Here is a 21,662-nt window from a genome sequence, read left to right as displayed (position 1 = left end):
AATCGGTATTGGTTGAGTTTTAAAATTCTTTTATGGTTTATATTTGAGCATATTTTAAAGGATACTCAAAGAGCAGTAAAAGAAGAGAGAATCATAATAACCTTTGGTCACAATAGGGGGATTAAGGAGAAATCTTAGTTTCCGAAGGATACGAATCATGGATCTTTCGATCTCGTGGACGGATGCTGTACATTGAAAATGAGCTACAGAAGACTCGTTTTTGATTTAGGCCATACACAAGCGAGTCAGAGGTTCACAACTAAAATTTTATCTAAAACTGAGCTGTAAAGAAGGTTCATGTAACGGATAAGGGCTATATTACAAAGCGGCAACTTTAGATGGAGAATGAATCTCCTTTGAACCTCCCAGAAATTGAAATTTTCATTTTGAGCAGTGTTCAGATCTCTACCTTTTAAATTGATCTACAATCATTTCCTTACTTGTTTTAGCAATATAGGTTCTAAAGCTGGATCCAGTTCTTCTCCAACATTTTCTAACAGGCACGGTTTACCGAAACGCACAGCGTTTTCTAAGCTTCGTAAGAAATCTCGGTCGCTGAGTTTGATTACGTCAAGACCGGCGTCTTTTTCCTACAGGAACCAAAATCAAAAGTTATGAAAACAAAGTAGGAAATGGATTTAACCTAATAAGCAAACCTATTCAGTGATATGAATTGTCTCTAGCAAGAATGAAAAGGCACTTCTTAATAAGAAAAGCAAATAAGCCATCAAGAAACACGCAAATGAATAAGTGATAAATCAGAGCGAAGTTGGCAGCCGAGATAACAAATTATAAAACCCTTAAACTGACGGAAAACATGTCCGGAAAATAAATTGGTTTTCGCATAATCTGTGGAGTTGGTAAATAGAGATTACTCAGTGGAAAGTGCACACGAACGATTTTTATTCACGAGTTGAAGTGCATCAAAAAAACGAACGAGTGAGTTTTTTTGATGCATCGCAGCGAGTATTTGATACATGCCGAGATATTTTCTTATTACTGACCGACATACTTCAAAGATTGGAAGCGCAATGACTGTGAAAATGTATCGTTCGTATGATCAGAGACACGAACGATAGTACTTCACAATGTAAATCTTAGTATGCATGAAATAAAGTACTTTTCCACATTGTGAGAGGCTTACAATCTCGTCAATTCAAAACTATTATATTTCATCCTTGGTCTAAAGTTGGGCTGTTTCTTAATAACTAGCCATTACCATCTTAAAATTGCGGCCTAATTTCAATCTAAGTGAGATTTCCAACAAAGTGACATATGAACCGTCGATCATTTATCAATGCAGTTGTCAAAACCTGGTTAGCTCATGAACTTACTAAGCTTTTAATCCACTTGTTAGCCTGCCCCTGAGGGTCAATAAACAGTGGCCACCTCTGAGAGAACTGCACAATAACACCATTCTCCACAGACAGCGTGTCACGGGGCAAACCAGCAATCTGCCAGTTGCGAATCTTTACAGGATCTCCAAGTGTTGGCACGAGTGAACAGTTGTCTGAGTGAGGGATTTCCAGACCACGTAATTCTCTTAACCATTCCTCAACCATTGACACGCGGTATTCGCCCTGAGATAGGAGAGACTAATTTGGTCAAGTCTACGCGGATCGTAAGGGCAGGAAGGTCGCATATTTTTTCTCGCCCGTCACGTGATCGAAATGGCTGGGTCCTCTTTATCACAACTTTATCGTAATGATGATAATAAAATCAACGACCATATCAAAGCAAATGGCAAAGATGATAATAATAATGACAACAAAAATGAAAGTTACAACGACAGTGACAACGATAACGATAATGATAATGATAATAAGATGAAAAAAATGATAAGGATTGACACTATGCCGACGACAATGACAATGACGGCAATGATAACGAGAACGATAATGATAATAACGATGATAATGATAATTATTGTTTCTTTAGAGGGCACGGTAACGAATCTTGCAATCTGATTGGTTCTTTACCCGGTCAGTATTTTCCTATCTCTGCCCACGGGCCACGGTAACGCTTTCGTGAGTCGCCGAGTACATCCCAACTTTCGTTGTCATTTTTCATAAATATACCTCGTTTTCCAGCTGGGCAGTATTTTTAAGCAAACACGTCGGTCACTACCTCAAGCCGATAAATAACTTATGAACCCTCCCTTTTCTCTCTATCAAATCACTTTGGTTGACAGAAAGATATTGGTTTCAGAATGAATTTGTATAAACAATAGTGTCATTACGTTGGTTGACAAGCGGCCTAAAAACCGTCTGCAATTAATTTTAATCGTTCACAAAAAGTACCCAGAAAGTTGAAACGTGAGGTATTTGGTTACAGTTAAACTTAACGATGGAACTTTCATTCATTTAATATCTGAATTTTCTCGAGCAATTTGTTCATAGTAAAAAAAAGCGAGCGAAGTTTTAATTTAAGTTCTACAACAAATATACGCTCCTGGTGAGTCTTTCCAATTCCGTTCAATTTGGACATTTGTACCTTAAATTGCACAACAGAAATTGAAGGAATTGAGAAAAGGCTGCATTAAATTCCCTTGTGTCTCGTTGGAGTGTGCCGTTCGAATTTAGTTTTTGTGAAGGAAAGATCAGAGTTAAACACGCCATTACAGCAAACAAACGAGCAAACTCTCACAACTTCAAAATAAAAAATTGAATTTACTCACAATTACTTTCCTCGCCGTTTACTTAATGAACAGAGGTAAATCTCCGTACATGAATGAATGGTCGATGAGAGTAAATAATACTTTCTGTTAGATCATTAACTGATTTTTAAGAAAACATTGTCATGACAGTCCTTGCCAAACTAGTTCTGTTGGTTTTCAAATGTTCCTACGATTTTTTTTTTCTTGCGCGCTCTCTAATTGACAGGTGTCAGATTGTGACAGATACTTGTAAAAATAATGTTTCAAAGTTTGTTTGGAAGCCTTTTAAATCACCTTTATCGTTACGGAAATGAAAATGTTTCGCTGAGGCATCTCTCTTAAATTTGCATCACCTCTATTTTAACTACCATTTACTCACTCAAAAATTGTTCAGTTTATGGAAGATCTTGCCGTATTTACGACCATAAGTCATTCGGGTTCTTTCGGAAAGAATTTCGTCAAATTTAAAAACAATAAATATGTTATTTACCGGCTAAGGGTCGGTCCGTATGGTGAAAAACTGTGACCTCGGTCTTGAAAATGCTGCCCTCGGCCTACGGCCTCGGGCAGTATTTTCAAGACCTCGGTCACAGTTTTTCACCATACGGACCTCCCAGCCGGCAAATAACATATATTTATTAACCACAATTATAAAATATTCTTCGTTTACTACAGCCGATTGCTAGTGTTAAGGAAAACACAAAAAATAATAAGACACGAAAAGGAAGGAGGCAGGCCAGAGAGATTTTGGCAAGGCAGAGCTGATGGGTAAACTTGGGGACCACGGAAAACAAATACAGTGTGGGGGCTTGAACCTGTTACCACCGAAATACAGGATCAACACCTTACCACTCGGTCACGCTGAACCTTTTGAATAGCAATATTCCCGTTTACGTTACACTCGATGTTCTTCCTAAATTAAATTTTTCTCGACGAACCGATTGCTTTCTACGGAACACAACAATACAGAACGTTTGTAAAACCATAACTTAACCGCTCCCCCTGAGAGACAAAGCTGCAGGAAACGTGGGGAAAATATTGAATCAATTACGCCACCAGAAATGGGTGTTAGATATTTTACGACCTCAAACGTCTTTTCAAAATGAAGAAAATGAGAGAAGCAAGTCATAATCGGTCTTGCAGGTGGACAGCTTGAGTAAATGCGAATGAAAGGGCTTGTTTAGCTCAACTTTCAAAAATCCCCCAATAGAGACAAAAAAAGATACCGTTGTCAAGATGAAATTTAACGGTTAAAAAAAAGGGAGACGATTTTTGGACACGTTCTACATCTGTTAAAGTCACCCTACTCACTTTTGAGAAAGAAAAAATTTTATCAAATGCTTGTCCATGTTGTGCTAATTATGAGCTAATGACCCGATGAACGTCTGCCCGAGGATATATAGCAAACAGACCAAAGGGCACAATGTCAATGATTATGACTTGAGCATTGTGGTAAACAACAGACTTCTCAACAGGTCACTTTCGCTTAAAAATGGCAATCATTTTCCTCTCTTGATGACCATTTACAGATGAATAGATGCGAGATTTATTGTATACAGTACGGAACTCAATTTATCAAAGTACTACAAAAAGCAGTTTAAAGATCATTTTACATGCAAATATAAATAAGTATTGTTTTTAGGAACAACTCAGAGCACGTACTCATCTTATTCAGCAAAACTGCGTCCAAAATTCCGTGAAAAAGTCAAGAAATTGACTCTTTATGACGAATTTTTTTCAAATTGAGTTCTAAATCTGGGTGGCTAATCCCAATTTTAAATCACCAAACTGCAGCTGCTCGCAACTTTCTCTTTCAATTCATCAGCTCGTTATACAGTGTACTCAAATTGCAAGAAAAAAATTAAAGTGGCACTCAACCGACAACAAAAAATTGTACTTGTCCTTTATTGAGCTCCAGTGAATCCAGCAAAAAATAGAATCAATCAAACCTTGCAGATATTACTGCGGCACTAACGGATGACAAAAATACACTTAGAGGTTTGTTCAACTTCGAAAGTCTAGCTGGGACGGCATGAAAATGAGTGTTCAGCAAAGGGACAAAAGTTTTAATATTTTTCGGTTTCCTAGCAATTAAAACGAGGGCCAACCATTTGTGATCTCGATTAAACACAAACAAGGCAAGCGGTTTGAGAGCTTTTAGCTGGTGAAAGAAATTTGATCTTCTTCCACAAGCCTCACCTGTGGCCAAAATGAGAAAAACTTACTTCAATAAGACCTTCACAGCCTAAATAGAGCATGACCTGAAGGTAGATTCAAATGTTTAAGTTTTGCGACTACTTGAAGGAGATTGCTTGTTGATCACTCCACAAGGACTTTCTCTTCATGAACTGAACGACTAGTCAGTGTTATCGCACGCATTATTCAGAGAAATCATTCAATCAATTTGCCCATACTTGGCGTATTCACAGATGCTGTTACTTCCTTTACATATTTTTCCTTGAAAGAAAGGATTCCACACCAAAAGCCATTTTTGTCTCTAAAGAGACTATAAGAATCTTTCATTCAAAGATGGGAAGCTTATTACCTTCAGCTGGCTTAGACGGTACCATGGTGGTGAGCTGTTGTGTTACGTAACGAAGATTACTTTACAGTTTTTTTTTAGAGTACCATGGCACCGGCTCGCAAGCTGTTCATTGCTACACGCGAATTTCCCCCTTCTTTGAACAAGTATTTATTCTTTCTTCACCAGTTTTGATGCCGTTTGTGAAACTATTTGTCAGTGAAATCGTTCCAATCGTTCAGTCAGGCGGATTCCACGGTTGACGTGGCAGTATTGCCCATGCTTACTGTGTTTGCAGGAGCTATTTCTTGGTTTCCTTTACGCCATCGCAGAATCTTAATAAACGCTTTTCGGAAGTTCGGTAAACGCCAGGCGTAAATGAAAGGATTCAACGCCGAGGAACACAGTACAAAGATGAACTGCATATCACGACAAATGTGGATTGTGTAACAACTGCACGACGAGCACAGATTCATAAGGTATATCATAACAAGCGATGGCGTATAACAACACAAAAATAGCCCCAACATAACAACAAACACCTGTGTGATATTCCTCTCAAAAGCCGCAGCTCTAATTTTTGCTCGGTTTTCTTCTGTTTGCGAACTATCCCGCAGCATATTCCACTCCATAACCTGAGCTCTCATACTTTTTAAGGATCCAACATATGTCGCGAGAAATATGATCAAAGTAAACGCTATGGCCGTGTTTGCGAAGACAAATGTATAAAGCAAATACCCGACTTCGAAGTAAATAAAAGGCAAAGCGAACGAGACCAGCCAAATAACAGCCGCGATTATACAGGCGCGTGTGATGGTGAGTCGTGCTCGATACTGCAACGGATGACTTATCGCTGTGAAGCGATCAACTGTCAGGGCTGCGAGATTCAGTACGGATGCGGTACAAGAGATGAAGTAGGAATGTGGATAACCACACGTTATTCAACCTTTCAGGGAAAATCCTTCGCGAAAATGCATGTTATCTCGATTAAAACGGCCCACAACAATGCCCACGACCAGATCTGAAATGTGCCAGAGTTTATCACAAAGAAAGTGAATGGCGTCCTCAAGCATTTGTAGGGGTCTTCCACACCGCCAAGCAAACTAAAAAGTTACCTGGTATGGTGAGTAGAGCGAGACCTAGAGAGCGAGCTGCTGTTATGAATGGAAGGGTATCAGGTGCTGGTACCCCATCGACACAGGAATTCCCTCCAAAAGTCCATCATCTGAAAACCTCGAATCGGACATCAAAGGGACGGGCGAATCTAAGCTTTATACAATCCAATGTGTTCTTCAATTAGATCTTAACTATGATGGATCTTCGCCACGACTCTTTCAGGAAAAAAAAAGGGAATATAGATTTGATGTGATTTTTGACTATCAAACTTTTCAGCTTTTAGATCCAGGCCCCGTGCTTGGGCCTGACTTCCACTGTGCAGTTTAACCTTTAACCAGCAGCTACTATCTTTGGCACTGAATAACGATGCCAAACACTGGCTTGTAAATTAGAACGTGCTGACGACGTGCCAGATTGAAAGCCTGAATAGTTTAGCCTAGGACGCATAGAGAAAACCACAAGCACAGGCAGCTGTTCAAAGAGTGGTCATTTGCCACTTCAATATGAGTTTAATAGATGACGCTTTTTTTCCAATTTGTTAGTCAGTTTCCAACAACAAGCGCGATCAGTTTCTTAACGTGAATCATTATGAATATTGCACACACTGGCTTTATAAATAATTTAAAAAATCTGACAATTCTGACTTTGAAAACTCAGCTATCTTCAAACTGTCCTTGTGCAAGAGGAAAGTTTCACAATGCTTTCTGTCAATAAATTGATGAATTCGCGGCAATTCAACCGCCGTCACTTTAATCCGAATGTGGGCTGGACACAGCTTAATTGCAATTCTCACCAACACAAATACCCTCGTCGGAAATTGGAATCTTGATTACAAAATCCGGTTAGAATTTAAACCTTCTGTCTAAACATACAAAACTTTGGGGAAACAGCCGTCGAGTACTTGCTAAAGCACCCATTGATAAAGAAGAAAACCTGAATACATAAGAATTCTATATCTCAATATACAGCTAGCATTTTGATCAGAGCCTTCGAATTTTCTATTTTTAGGAAAATTTATCTACTTCAAACAGTAAACAGCTACAGACCGGTGCAATAACTGCAAAATCTGAAGCAAATATCATGGTCTGTGACACTTCCCGCTAAAAATCGATAAAACAGAGCTGATAGGAATCAACTTCAAGTGGAGTTTTTTAATATCTAACGCTTAACAAGCCTTTCATTTTCTCAACTATCATCATGAAAGACATGAGCTATCAAAACCTGAATCATTAAATTTCGGCGAACGTGAGATCAAAGAATAAACACTAAGAAGGCTTTCAAGAACAGAAAACGCCTTCAGGCATCGAAACACTATGTGCACTGATGTGAATTGAGAATTATGTAATTAAAAGGAGGAAAGGTTTACTGAGATGAAAATGAAATTTAGTCGACATCATGATTCTTTACAACTTTGCATTTAGTTTCTGACCCTTTTTAATTCAGCCTAAATTTGAAAAAATTTACTGCAAGTTATCCAAGAAAACAGAGGCAGCTCGGAAAATCTGCAAGTGTGTAGGAGTTATGTACGAAAATATAACACTTCAGAGTGATTAAAACACAATTACCGTTCGTTATGTAGGTTGAACTGCCAGCACTGTAATAGAGAAAATTCGATCACTCCTAATAGATGTTTCCCTCAGCTTCTGAGTTTTCATGAACTGCGGGAGTCTACTGAATCGTCAAATTAGCAGGAAGTGTTCAACCCAAAAGCTTTTACGATAGACAAAACAAAAAGCCATTTTCTTTAGAAGAAAAAACTTTTTATTAACGCCTCCCCATGAGATGGATTTGACTGTCTCTTTCCGAGAATCTGATTATCCCAGGATGAACCGAACCGGTTATCTATGTGTCTAATTTCGTTACCTGCGGATTAGCTTATGTAAAATTCAGGATAATGATCATTTCTACTTTCCTCTTTCTCTCAACCGAAAAAGGTTTATTAATGCATTCAAGATTAATCAAGGGCACAGAGTGTATGTAAGGTGTCGATCACTGAAATTAAAATTATAAATCTATACAATCAACAGAGCTAAGCAACACAACCTGTCTCTCAGCCAAAATTATGGTTAAAATTTGATATCTTTAATAACGACATCAAGACATATTAATGGATAAAAACCCCACAAACGAAATTTACCAAACTGGTTACACGTTATCGAATGGACAAAATTATGTGGTTCAGCCTGCCATTCGCTCTTACCGTATTAAGAGCAAATCTCAAAGAAACAAGAGGCCAGCCAAAAGAATAGGTGATTAAAGCCGCGGCAATTACACACAAACATTCCTCAGTTTAATGCTTAAATAGAAAGTCAATATGGTAGTCAGGCTTCCTGACGTTGCTCGGTTATGCGCGAAGAAAATTACACTATGAGTGCTTGTGCTTCCAAATCAACACTCTCTTTAAGAGATCAAACACTGAGAAGAAAACGTTATATTTTCTTGCCACGGCTTGGTATATCCCGACAAAATTCGAACGAATTCTTTTGAAATGAAAAAGGAACTTTTTTCCTTAAAAAAAAAAACCCCACACATTATTGGCATGTGAATAATAGTTATTTCAAACTCACCGTAAAAGTGCCAAGGTAGGCGATTACCCCGGATGAAATCATGACGTCACCAACAAGAGTTACAATCTGACCATCAAATGACAGCACTGATTCATGCCAGCGGATTTTTTCGTCACTGAGGCCACCAATCAACTGTGTTATAGGAAAGTAAAATGTAGACTGTTTCTACCTCACGAATAACAATATTAACGTCGCGCTCCATAACGGGTCATTAAAAAAAAAAAAAGACTCATACCATAGTGATCACCGGGGCATAAGTTCGCGAGGAGACAAGGATCAATTCATTATCTGCAAGCTTAATGCCTATAACAGGTCTACCAGCTTCTGTAACACGTATTGCCTGAAATTAATAATTCTTTTTCTCAGATAAGTTGCATTTCATGACAGGCGAGCAGTTCTTCAGAAAATTATTCGACAATTCGACAGTATCCAGTTACCGCGACCCCAGGAAACAAACAAGACTGGCCCAAGAGCAAGACAAAACACATCAGTTTGACTTAGAAAAGAGCTAAAAAAAATAAAGGCTGCTTTAAATTTGTTAGAACTAGTCGCTCGTATAAGACCAGCAAGTCTGAGAACTGAAAAACTGGTCCAATCCAAACTGAGATAATTAAAGGAGATCCCCTCTGATACAAATGTAGTCAAACCGATTCGCTACTTTGTTATCTTATAAGACATACTAAACAGCTGGATCTGTTTTCAACGCAACACCATATAGCACTGACCTTTTCAGCTCGACCAAGTCTGGCCGAGCACTGTTCTGTTTTAAACTCTAATTCCTGTTTCTTGGCAATACACTCCTCGTATTGGCCTGAAGGGACGCGATGCCTTCCGCCACATCGGCCAGCCGAGCTTTAGCCTCCGCCAAGAACACGTTGGGTTTCTTGTAGCTCTTCAGGGCTTGTTTTAGAGCAGCCTACAGAGGAAGACAAGTCATTTGAATATTCCTGCTGTTGTCCGCATAAGGGCTTGAATTCAGCAAAGCCTATGAAATGACGCCACTTTTTGGATAATTCAAAATGATTTATGAAAATTCATCCTCACACCATTAACACACTCGTCAACTGCGTAATTTATGGCCATTTTTGGTGCCAAGTTGAAAAAATTGAAAAAAACAGTTTGCTCGGGCAGACAAACATCACCGATGTAAGGAAAGATCCATGATGGTTTAAGATCAGGTAGACTACAAGGATTGCACATTTTTCAAGACAGACAAATTATGACGTAGATCTCTTTAGTCTTAGGATGCCAGGAAATCGACCAGTAAGTCTGTTTTAAATAGACAGGGTGGACACATGGCGGAAGCGGCAGCGGTGTTACCAAAGACTCAAAACTAACAAGTTAAGACATAGTAATCAATTAACTCACCCGTTTAGGAGCTACTGCTTTAGACACGAAGTGATATTTGTGCATAGCTCGTACCCATTGGCAGATGGACGTACACGCCTTCGACACCTGAACGACAGATGGAAACAAGCTAATAAAATTAATATTAAGTGTATATGATTTTTATTAATGAAAGCAAAGGTGCAAGTAGTTGAAACTGTAAAGATCGTTAGAAAGATGTAACAACACCACAACAATAAAGAGAACACACGCACACGCACACACACACAAAAACGTTTTTCCGGCGTGATGGCCAAAGCGGTGAGGAAGGCCTAAAAATGTATTCATAATACTTAAATTGAGTTTAATCGGTTTTCAGGTTTACCTTGGCAATGTTAGCTGGTTGGAAATCTTCGTTGTCTATATATGGTTGTATTTTTCTGAATCACTGGATCGGGGATGTTGTCCTTAAAATGAAATAATAGTTTTATGCACCCATTAAGCTTTATATATCCATTTTGAAATAAATGATAGTCCTTGCAATCTGCATGATTGTCTCTTAGCAGTGCGATTTAATATAGAATCGCAGCATATTTACTCCCAGCCAATAGGAATAACACAATAAAACCATACAACTAATCGTTCTCTTTTATGAATTCATCTTCCCTGCTAAAGGATATATGAAATATCACTAGCGTACTAGGGTAATAATTTGTGCGTTTTCAAAATGAATGTAACGAAGTGGAAACTGAACTTTGTGTCGTGCAATTTAATCTGAAGTTATATCTGTGACTTTGGAGAGAACTGGACCCCATTCAAATCAATCTATATTGAGAAAAATGTTTCAAGTTGACGTTATGCAGGTAAGTATTTTTACCTTGTCGAACTTGAAGAGACTTTCAAGAAATTTTTCCAGGTCTTGAAGCAAGCTTTACCAGGCTCCCAGTAATCATCTACTTTTGTCCCAACCTGCACAGTACCAAGGATGAGAAATAAACAAATTATTACAACCTATAAAACAAGAACAACAATGCTCAATAAACGATCTCCATCCAACCAAGTAGAAACAACAGACTAGCAAACAATAAACCACCTGGTAAAATATTTTGTAAACTTTATAACTGAAGATTGATAATAACTGGCTCTAAACTAAGTTTAATAAAAGTCTTTTAAAAAACCAACAAAACCAACAACAAAATATAACTCAAAGAGGATGCTGGAAAGTTTAACTTTTCCTTTTTCAGTTCTCATAAACGTCACGTTTCAACTCTCCATTGCGTAGTAATGCGTTCCGTTACACTGCGTTACGTTACGTTTCGTAATTTCATGTGTGGCTAATTTGCTTCAAAGTATTAACCTTTTCTCCCGCAATCTTCTTGGGCTTGACGCCTTTCATTATACTGACAGCTTCAATCACAAGCTTCACACCTGGAGGAGGACGCTGAAGAGCTCGAACCTGTCACATAGTAACAAGGAAACCAATGCTCAACACTTGCTAGGTAACCAAACGTTAAAGGAGAAAATAAGAAAGTTTCTCAGTATGTCTCTTACCTCTACGACATCAGTCTTATTTAAGGACTTCAGACTCGTCAGGGCCGCTTCCTAAAGCGAAAGTGAACCACTTAGAATTTAAATTTCTAGCTTACTCAACAGGTACCCAAGAAAATCGCCAGGCCTCCGAGCACCTGAAATTACAATCATTGGAATCTGAAGAATGTGCAGACTTTACAACAGCTGGAAAGTTCTCGTACCAGTGCTGGCAAGGCCTCGTCCAAGTCTCTCTGAGCGTCATCAGCAATGGCCTGGGTTTCTGCAGCTTTTTTAGCGGCTTCCTCTTCTTCTCGCTGTACAACAACTTTAGTCTCGTTGGCAACAACCTGTCAAAAGACAGAAAAATATCATCGTTTATAATGAATAGCACCAACTGAAACAATAAGGAGACAATGGACTTGAATAGGTATAGTACACCCTGGGCTGTGTTTTTTAAAGCCGATAACTCAGTATTGGTGTAAAATCTGATTTCAGATCTGAAAGCTTCAAAAGAAAATTCAGAATAATTTTTCTTTGTTTACAATTTGATGATTGGATGCTATAAAAAGAATAATGAAAATTATCCCAAACAAGCTTTTAAATAAGGGAATATAGAAACCCAGATTAAAATTTAACCGCGGGTAAGCGCTAATCGCCCTTTCCGTCTACAACCGGGTCTTTTAGGTGTTATCTGCTAGGTAAAAGGAACATGGGGGAGCCTGTTGAAATCTGAAGGAAGTTTACAGAAGAGGATCTGAAAAAAGAAAATATCCGCTAATTCAAAAATATAGTAGCCAGTAGAGTACACTGGCGCAGCATTGTGGATGTTTTGCTCCCGTAAAGCTCGTGGAAAAAATGAGTATTGTGATAGCACGCGGGAAAGTCATTATAATGATTCTCATGGTATATATACCGACGACTTTTTCTCACAGAATAAGAAATTATCTACCATACGAATACGTGGTAATAATAATAGGGGGGACAATAAGGGAGGATATTCCACAACATGCACAGTTTTCATTACCGAGTCCACTTTAATCTTCTCCATTGTCTCTACAGTTTCTTCAGCTGCCTGAGCCAACAACGGCCTGCATGGACTCCAATTCTTCTTGTAGCTTCTCCACCTCATCAGCTGTACTTAGCAACTGAATAACAACAACAAAAATAACAAGAGAGTGAAATCAGTTTAAAGCTAAGAGCTTCGTTTGCGGAGACACGGCGTGCTAATCATTAACACGGGCAAATCGGAAATTCAGATGGAAAATTAAACTTTACGCCAGTCGCGTTATTCTCTTGTTGGAATGTTTGTAAATTATGGGTTGGTAGCTGGGTTGATTTACTATCCGAGTTCTTTTCAGGGTTTTTGATATATTTAGGTAAGTTGTTGACACTTTGTATCTTCTGTTAAGTGAAGTTCAATCATAAAATGTTTATACATGAAATTTGAAACCGCTAGCTTTGACCTCTCCTTTACTTACTCTACTTACTTCAATTTCAACAAATGAAAAATAAAACAGTAAAAGCTTTCATACTGCTCCTTTTTTCCTTAAATACACGGAAAGACGTCCGAAAATTGATTCTGAGGCGACTTCCTAAGATTGCCTGAAGTAATGGTGCGATTACACCCACCTTGTCCAACCCAACTTTTGTCCTGTTCTCGCCGTAGACAACTCCGTCTTTTTCATGCCCACCAACTTTCGAAATGTCCCTAGAAGCTCCAAGTAGCTGAAAAAAAAGTACAGATAGTAATTATTGTACAACATCGCCGAGGATTAAAAGCCAAACAGTCTCAACTCATTACCTGGTGGGTGTAACATAGTTGTGGCGGGACAACTCAGCCAAGTATTGCTTGGACTTTTGAGCCACTGTCTGATGAATGACTCCACAGATTGACACCTGTCGGTCAATAAATAGTTTAAAAGAAGAATATTAAAGATCAATGGCGGTTACGAACACTTCGTTGTTGCAGATTACTAGAGCTCGATTTTTTCAAGTTCGAAGACACATATCAGTAGTGGCTCTGAAAAAAAAGATCACAGCATTTATTGCCAAACTAAAAGCTACGTAAATGTCAACCTCTTAGAAAGACACATCGTCGCGTTGGACGATTGACCGATTTTGCCAGAATAAAAAAATGGTACAAACTCTGCGTCCATTCTTTTTTCAGATACTAGGTTCGGTCTCTTTGGAGTAGGCCGATCCTAACTTGAAATATATAATTCATGTGATAAAAATCAGGGCATACCAAGCCTTCCATTGCCGAAGATTCATCCAGTTCGGGAATTTCTCCGAGGAAAGTTGACGCCACGGATCGTAAGGCCTCCTTGGGCCAAGCAGAAAACCAATCAATGGTACAGCAGTTGACCAAAGACGGAAATTGGCGGAGACGTGCTCGGAATATTTCACCAATTGGGCTACAAGAGATACAGGTTGATATGAAATCAATGATTGCTAGACGAAGGTATGACGCCCCAAATATGGCTCGTAATGGAATGAAGGTTGGGCCTCTCGGCAGATGTAGATAACAACAGAGAAAAGGTAATTCTTTGGATCATACAAATTTGGTACAGAAATAAGTTGGATATGCTTGAACCAAAACGTACAGAAATTATCGTCACGCGATTTGACGAAGATTGGAAAAAATAATTTACATCAATATTGGTATTAGAAGGTGTCTTTTAAAAGGAAAAAAAGCCATATTTAAGGGCAGAAAAAACTCAATATTTAAACCACTAAGGACGTTACTTTACTTATGACTCTTCATGACTCCTCAGAGAGAAACTGAAAATCGAGATTAACCAGTGATAAAGGAAGTTAATAACAGGGACACCTTACATACCTCATACAGACAACAGTATGTGTGTTGGCCCGCACTCGTTTAGTGAAAGCTGAGTATAGATTGGCCTTGGTGGGCTGAAGACCCTGATCAAGAACCACCGGCTTCATAGCTGTGAAGATCGCGTCGAGCTCATCTTGTGCGAATATGTTAGGTACATCACCGGCATTTAGAACGTTGTTCAGATCTTCTAAGAAACTTTCGCTTTTAATCTGTGTATATTGAAAATGAAGTTGATTACAATGGTCTGGTTATTTAAACCGCGTCCTAAACAATCTTCAAACTGAAACAAAAACCCAAAGTAATCACAACGCCCAATCAGAAGAAAGGAAAATACCTTTAAGAGCCAGTAAGAACTCAAAGTAAAACCAAACCCAAAGTAATCACAACACCCAATCAGAGGAAAGGAAAATACCTTTAAGAGCCAGTAAGAACTCAAGTAAAATCGATTGAACTGACAAAGCGCAGGAAAACGCGAGCGTGCTGGTCGTGATTGGTTTTACGTTTTTCCTTTTAATTGGTTGAGAGAGAGGCACGAGTTTTCTGGACCAATCGCAGAGCAAAGTAATGCAAAAAAAAGCAATCTCGGATTTAAATTTAAAATTGGTCTATAACGTAAGTTTTCGTTGCGACATTCAGTCTCACGCCGCACGCACAACGCACAAATATTTTGCAACCCTCAAGACCATGGTTAGAGTGTTTGTCACCCGTCTCCACTTTCTTCCCATACCTGTGTGTCACTGAAGAGAAAAACCATCGATTTGTTCTCTACACCTGACTTCAGCAGCACCTTTTTCAGGTCTTCACGCCATTCAGGAACACCATAATTTTTCGCCAACTCAATCTGGAAACACTCGTATTCGGCCCTGAATAAAAAAAAAAAACCCAGCACATGAGCCCAAGAGGTGAGATTATTATTAAGTCAGAAAGAGAATCTTTTCATTGCCATGAAAATCACAATTGACGGAAGATCTAATTTTTATGCTTGCATAAAGAGCTCTGTTGCATCGCATTCCTAGCCAACTTGATGAACTTAAACACCTGTAGCCGACCTCGTCGCAAACAAATCGATTCACATTACCAAAACCCCTCTTAGTTGCCAACTGGGCTAAACTCAAGTTAATAATAACTCACATGTGGGCTGCAAGCCTTGTCAGGCTCTGACGTCCGCTGCCTCCCACACCCAGAAGTAGAGCGTTACCCAGCGGCTGGCGAATCACACGGCTGATTCGTGACACGTGACGAACTGCGTCAGTAAAGAGCACCAGCTTCATCTGCGCCGTGTTGATTTGATTGTAGTCATCAAGGTACTCTTCCATTATTTTCACCATCTGTCAAAGTAAGCAAGGAGTGTGAGAGGAAACATGACAATGAGAGATCAAGATAAGCAAGAGGCAAAATACAACACAATAAAAAAGATGATAGATTTTGAGCTCGGTGAAGAAGGTCTGAAATATTATTTGCTCACCTCAGTGAATGCCCGGCCTAAAAATTACATGAATACTGTCGTGACGGGATGATAGACATACGGAATCATTTAATCAATAGCTGCAAAGCTGGGAGAACGAGGAACCATCTGCCTGTCTCATAAACCAACCAACTAACTTAGCCAGTACCCAAAAAATGAAATAAATTGGAAAGCCAATGGAAAGATTGACCCGCCGGTAGATAATCGATATCTACTCGCTACTATTACCTGATAGCAGCACATTTAATTAACCAACAAAATTAGATTCCACCCGTAACTAACCTTTTCAAAACTGGCAACTTCACCATAAATCTTATTCTCAGCACTGGGCACCATAAAATCACCATAAATCATAGTGGAATCTTTGACAACGTCATTCAAAGACGACTCAAACCCAGACGCCATCTTGTCCCGAATCAGATCCACGAACCACTTCCTGTCCTCATCATTGACAAGTCGATCTTGAAACACTCGGCAGTTCTCATGGTACCACAGCCTCAGCACATCTTCTTTGTTCTCAAGTTTCTCCGATTGAGCCATGAGAATTCCTTGGAAAACTTTTGACAAGTCACGCAGGTTAAAGGTGTAGTGGCTCTTGGCTGGAGTGGGCAGTAGCTAGAAAGTGAACGAGCGAGGGTAATTTATGGATTGCACTTGGAATGAGTGTTATAAAACCAAAACCAAAGAAACAACAAATGTAAGTCTTCTAAGAAGTTATCAAAAATTCTTGCAAACAACCACCAGTGCGCAAAAAACGCGTGTAACCATGTTACGACTGGTTTTAGTTTTCAGCTGTTTGCAACTTTAGCAACTGGGTTAAAAGGGCAGTGCGAGTTTTCTAGGCTAATCATAGAACGCATTAAACAAAATCAATGTAATACCGCAATATGCTCTAAAAGATTGACTGGTAAGTTTGGTTTGAAACCATACCAAGAATTAACAAGTCATAGTACCTGTGTGATAACAGTGTTATAAACGGCGATGGTGTTCCGTACCAGACTGTCACAGAGTGTTTCTCTGTCTTCACCTACGTATGAAGCTAAAAGCAACACAAGCCAACTGAATTTCGAGGAGAAATTTCTTGTATCAACTACAAGTAGCAACCTTCTCGGTACTTAAGCTTAAAAAAGGGGCTCAGGTCTTACAGGACAGTATGACTTAACTTATAGTTAACAAGTAAAGTACTTTAAAACATCATTCCACGCCACTCAACAGTACATATCTAAGTCTGTTCTTTAATCTTGGATATTCTTTTCCACAATATCTCCTGACCGAAACTTCTTGTCATTATTCGCAAAGTGTGTTCTCCTTTTTTTGTACTCCTGATATTGAAGTCGACCAGAATACCATTGTCCCAGAACAGATGTTCACATTTAAATTCACGGTTTATCACCGTCACTCAAAAGCTTTTACAAACGTCCTCGCATTCCTGTCTAACAAACCTCACATAACACTACTTGCTTTTTCCTCTACACTATTCTAACCTGCCAGACCTTTGTTTATATCTGTAAAACAAATAACACCTTGTTAACGTGGCTTCTTTAACAGACGGTCTCTCATTTGTGGTGCGAACGCCTGTAAGTGCTTTACTCACATTCTCAATGGCGACTGTGATGTTTCTTCATGACAGAGGGAAATTCAGAAGAGTTCTTAACTTCTATAAATTGGCTGTATAAATCATAAACACTTGGAAACTTGCCTTTCTCCTACCTAACCAATCAGTAACCTATCTTCTGTATAAAAGGAAGTCTGTCCTCTCCATTTTACTCTGGGCACAAGTTTGTGTTCCTCGGAGTCAATATTCCATAGGGTGGTTAGACATTAACGGTTGATTTATTTCATACTCTCAACATACAGGATGAGCACATTGTTTGAATAACGTACAAGGATTAAACTGAATTAGATACTAACGGCCCGTTAACAGCGATATTGAGGTTTACCTCGTTGTAAGTAAAGTGACCTTTAGCTTTCTACTATCGTAATACTACAATTGGGTACGAGTTTGCAGGCCATCAAATGAGTGCAAGCAACATGACAGGCAACCTGACTGATAACCTTCCTATTGCAGAAGAGGCTTCACTTGAAATTCCTTACCTATCCAGGACTTGAGAATTGTAGCGAAGATTCGCTGTTTACTCTCATCTTCCAGCTCGGTGAATGACAAATGATTGAAGTGTCTAAGGAATCGAGGTGTGACGGGATTTCTACCACCCCCTGGGGGTCCCATTGCCGCTATAAAGTTTATATCCACCAGTTCACGGAAGGTTCCTTAATCAGGAAAAGAGACACAACATAAATTTACGTGCATCCATGCTTCTTCCCAAGGGGTTTCATGCAGCAAACTTATGCATGTAACTGAGACAATGAAGAGGAAAGGGTAAAGAGGCGCGAGCTTCTTCAACACTCACGGATACTTTTAAAAGCTAAGTCACACGGATTTCTTGAAGTGATTTTTTTGGTGAGGAGTAGAATTGTCTTCACACTGAATAAAACTAAAAATAATATTTTGAAAAAGAAGAAAACAGAAAAGCAATAAAAAACTAAGAATGAGCAAAGAAGGTGAAGGATAAAGAGGGTCACAAGGGGTTGAAAACAACAAAAATAGAAAAAAATTCCACTTAATGTATTTAAGACGAAGCTCGTTTGAGCCTTATTTAAGCAGCCTTGCAGCATCTACTCCCCTCTCAATTTCTGGTGGAAAATCGGCGGAAATTATAAATTAAAATCAGCTTAATTAAGAAAAGTGAAGGAGTGTCTATGGGATCACAGTAACGTACCAATGGCCTTCCTGTCGTACCAGCCCTTATGATCGCAGTACTGGCGCAGGATTTCTACTGGAGGCTGGGCTCCATACACTTCCAAGGCAGGCATGTTAAGATCGTCGACAAAAAACACGAAGTGTTTCCCCAGTGGAGGACCAAACACACCTTTACGTCTGAAAATAAATACATGCAATCTGAACAATACAGAGAGTAAATGTGGCGAAAGACTACCTACTACAAAATCTGAAGAGCAGGAGACCCACAGTAGATGCCAAAAATGTGCCAACACGAGAAAAACAGGTGGATTTAAGCCTGCGAATTCAGACTTTCTACTCCCGTTTTACTCTGCAGGAAACAATATGTCAACGATCAACCTAAACTGGCAGGTTAGTAACACGGTCTCTTGACAAAAATGCGTCAATAGAAGAAAGCACTCGACACAAGCATAAAGGATTGACGAACTAAAGTTGAAAATTATCGAAGGGAAACGAACATTTAAGCAAGAGATGATAACACGAGAACAAACAGGAAGATGATGTCAGATACGCGACGGTATTCTGACGTTTTAACGTTGTTTAAACAGTACATAACTCGGGTATCTTTTGTGTCACAACGAACAGTCTCACCTCTTGTCCAGTTTGCTGTCTATAATATCTTGCGTTTGATTAGCAGATGTTCGAGCAGAAAAATTCAAGAAATGCGACAGGAACTCTTTAGGCATGTCGTTCAGAAGTTTGTTGGCTATACAAAGAGTCTTACCAGAGCCAGTTGGTCCAACACTCATCACCTGTAGAAGCAATGAAGTTCTCAAATCTCGTAGCAATTTCCTTGACCCTTTAACTCCCAGAAGTGATTGACATGTAACTTCTCAATAAAATATCAATACGTTATTTATCGAACAGGTAATGAGAATACTCAAACTTATCAGGTAGAAGTTGTTAATTGTCTTGATTTCATATCAAATTCTTGTAACTTATTTTCAAGGAGATGCGTAGCAGCTAAAGGAGAAAAATAAACTTTGAGATCTTGGGAGTTTAAGTGTTAAGAGACTAACGTCTATGGCTAGAAACAGGTGAGAGATAATTTCATCTTAACAACACTGTTTCTGTCTTAGTATTGTTGTCGTTACCGTCCTTAATTGACTTTGTTTTTGTCGTAGCTGTTATTTCTCTTTTAAATGTTCGATTAAGTCTTAAATGCCAGATTATTATCTGTATTTAAAGAGATCAAGGCAACAAAGTGGTCTTCCGTTGGATGGAACCAAAGAGGATTGGATGAGCAGTGTTCGCGTTGTCTCAGTATTTCGAGACACAGACTAATGGAGACAATACCCTCCTCGTGACATGATGGTCTTCTCTCGTCAGTTGTTTGCTTAACATGGTATCGTTTAATAGTCCAGCCTCTAATCTCACGGCACAGTAGCGTACATAGATATGGATACCTTCTTGTTGTTTGTTAGCAGCGTTTCTAGCAAAAATGAACCTCTGACCAAGTCCATGGTGGGTATGATGATATCGGAGAAGTTCATCTCCGGTGGAATGTCAGGCATGGATATGTTAGCCATCCAGTTAACCCACTTCACCTGTAACACAAATACATAATGATCTAGAACAGTAGCGTTGCCGTCATCGAAGGGAAACGAAAAGTGGGAAGCATATGTTCATGAAACTTGCGAGGATTGAATAACAAAACGAAAATTAAAATCCTTTAAGTGGAAATATCAACTTTTCATGAGAAATCGAACAATACATTCCAATACTTCCTAGCGATTTTCCCAAGTCAAAGTTAGTCAGTTTTAGAGGAACATTTCTTTTCCATCTCTAAAACGTTAAGATTTTCCTGAACGGTCACAAACGGCAGGTGCCATCGACGCAACAACTCTCATACAGAAAGGATTTGTACATTTCAAAATATATCGAGAATGTTCTTATGCACTTTCTCTCTTCACCACCCCTCCCTTCTTGAAAAGATGCATAAAACACCCTCACCTCCCCTGCATGTTCCTCCTCATCGTCATCATCCTTGCTGTGCTTTCGACTGACTCCACCATCCTCTAATGCGTAATCGTATACCAGACCGTCACGTGGAAACATCATAGTAATCTGAAATTGTAAGAATTACACTAGGTTACTTTATTCCACCCACGACGGATGACGTCTATCTACTCTATCAGTACCCAGATGCAATTCCCTGTGTTTCAAGAGAGCGAAGTAAGGTTAGTCAAAAGAGAATCGAGCTCAAGACATGTTAAATAAATGATGAGCTTCTCTGTGAAGTACATATATTTTATTGGAAATCACCTTCTCGTCATCCATTTTCTTCCTCAGATATTCACTAAATTTCTTCCTTCCGTCTCCATCGCATGTTCCTCCAACGGACCAGACAAGAGCAAAGATAAACCAGGGTTCAATCAGGGTTTCGGCCAAAGCAATGTGCTCTGAACGAATCGTCTCTCCCTGATGAGGTAAAATCAAATGTTCTTATTAATTCTATTTGACAAAGACTGTATATAAGCCACAGACTTAAACTAATAGCAAAATTGAAAAAAAGCATTGAATTGAACTAACGTTATGAAGGTACTTCTAATAAATAAAGAAAAAGCTAACTCTGACTTAGAATTCGCGTCTGAGATCTTGAAAAACGCTGTATCGCTGGCATTTTGTCAACAATCTAACAAAACGTGCTTCACAATAAAATGCGTATTTTATTTATCTTACCTCTTTAGGGACAAATGGAGCAAAGAAGCAATCCAGAATACGCATCAGGCTGGATGTTAGATTACTGTTGACAGTCGGTACAAACTCTTTTGTGTTACTTCTCATAAACTTCAGTGAATCCTGAAAATGATTCAAGTGCAACGTTCAGGCGTCAAGATCTTCG

General features: G+C 39.1%; 1 protein-coding gene and 1 pseudogene across 1 annotated transcript in view; both read right to left on the bottom strand.

Annotated features, from left to right (window-relative positions):
- The window catches only part of LOC131791816 (dynein axonemal heavy chain 1-like), a 48,604-nt gene that overhangs the window by 8,630 nt on the left and 18,312 nt on the right, over positions 1-21,662 (bottom strand). The window contains 31 exon segments of the mRNA XM_066173164.1: positions 441-590; positions 1,335-1,580; positions 8,861-8,992; positions 9,586-9,668; positions 9,671-9,776; positions 10,229-10,315; positions 10,572-10,625; positions 10,627-10,653; positions 11,064-11,116; positions 11,119-11,155; positions 11,544-11,642; positions 11,738-11,788; positions 11,938-12,063; positions 12,741-12,803; positions 12,805-12,861; positions 13,346-13,374; positions 13,377-13,441; positions 13,518-13,612; positions 13,962-14,130; positions 14,556-14,764; positions 15,283-15,418; positions 15,687-15,883; positions 16,303-16,635; positions 16,974-17,059; positions 18,115-18,288; positions 18,798-18,955; positions 19,409-19,569; positions 20,224-20,364; positions 20,771-20,884; positions 21,083-21,238; positions 21,500-21,619. Of these exon segments, the coding sequence (XP_066029261.1) occupies positions 441-590; positions 1,335-1,580; positions 8,861-8,992; positions 9,586-9,668; positions 9,671-9,776; positions 10,229-10,315; positions 10,572-10,625; positions 10,627-10,653; positions 11,064-11,116; positions 11,119-11,155; positions 11,544-11,642; positions 11,738-11,788; positions 11,938-12,063; positions 12,741-12,803; positions 12,805-12,861; positions 13,346-13,374; positions 13,377-13,441; positions 13,518-13,612; positions 13,962-14,130; positions 14,556-14,764; positions 15,283-15,418; positions 15,687-15,883; positions 16,303-16,635; positions 16,974-17,059; positions 18,115-18,288; positions 18,798-18,955; positions 19,409-19,569; positions 20,224-20,364; positions 20,771-20,884; positions 21,083-21,238; positions 21,500-21,619 (3,714 nt within the window).
- LOC131791827 (D(1)-like dopamine receptor) lies at positions 4,327-6,392 on the bottom strand (annotated as a pseudogene).

This window comes from Pocillopora verrucosa, chromosome 1 (genome assembly GCF_036669915.1).
Source record: "Pocillopora verrucosa isolate sample1 chromosome 1, ASM3666991v2, whole genome shotgun sequence".
Lineage (NCBI taxonomy): Eukaryota > Metazoa > Cnidaria > Anthozoa > Scleractinia > Pocilloporidae > Pocillopora > Pocillopora verrucosa.
This window is presented reverse-complemented; position numbering and strand designations above follow the sequence as displayed.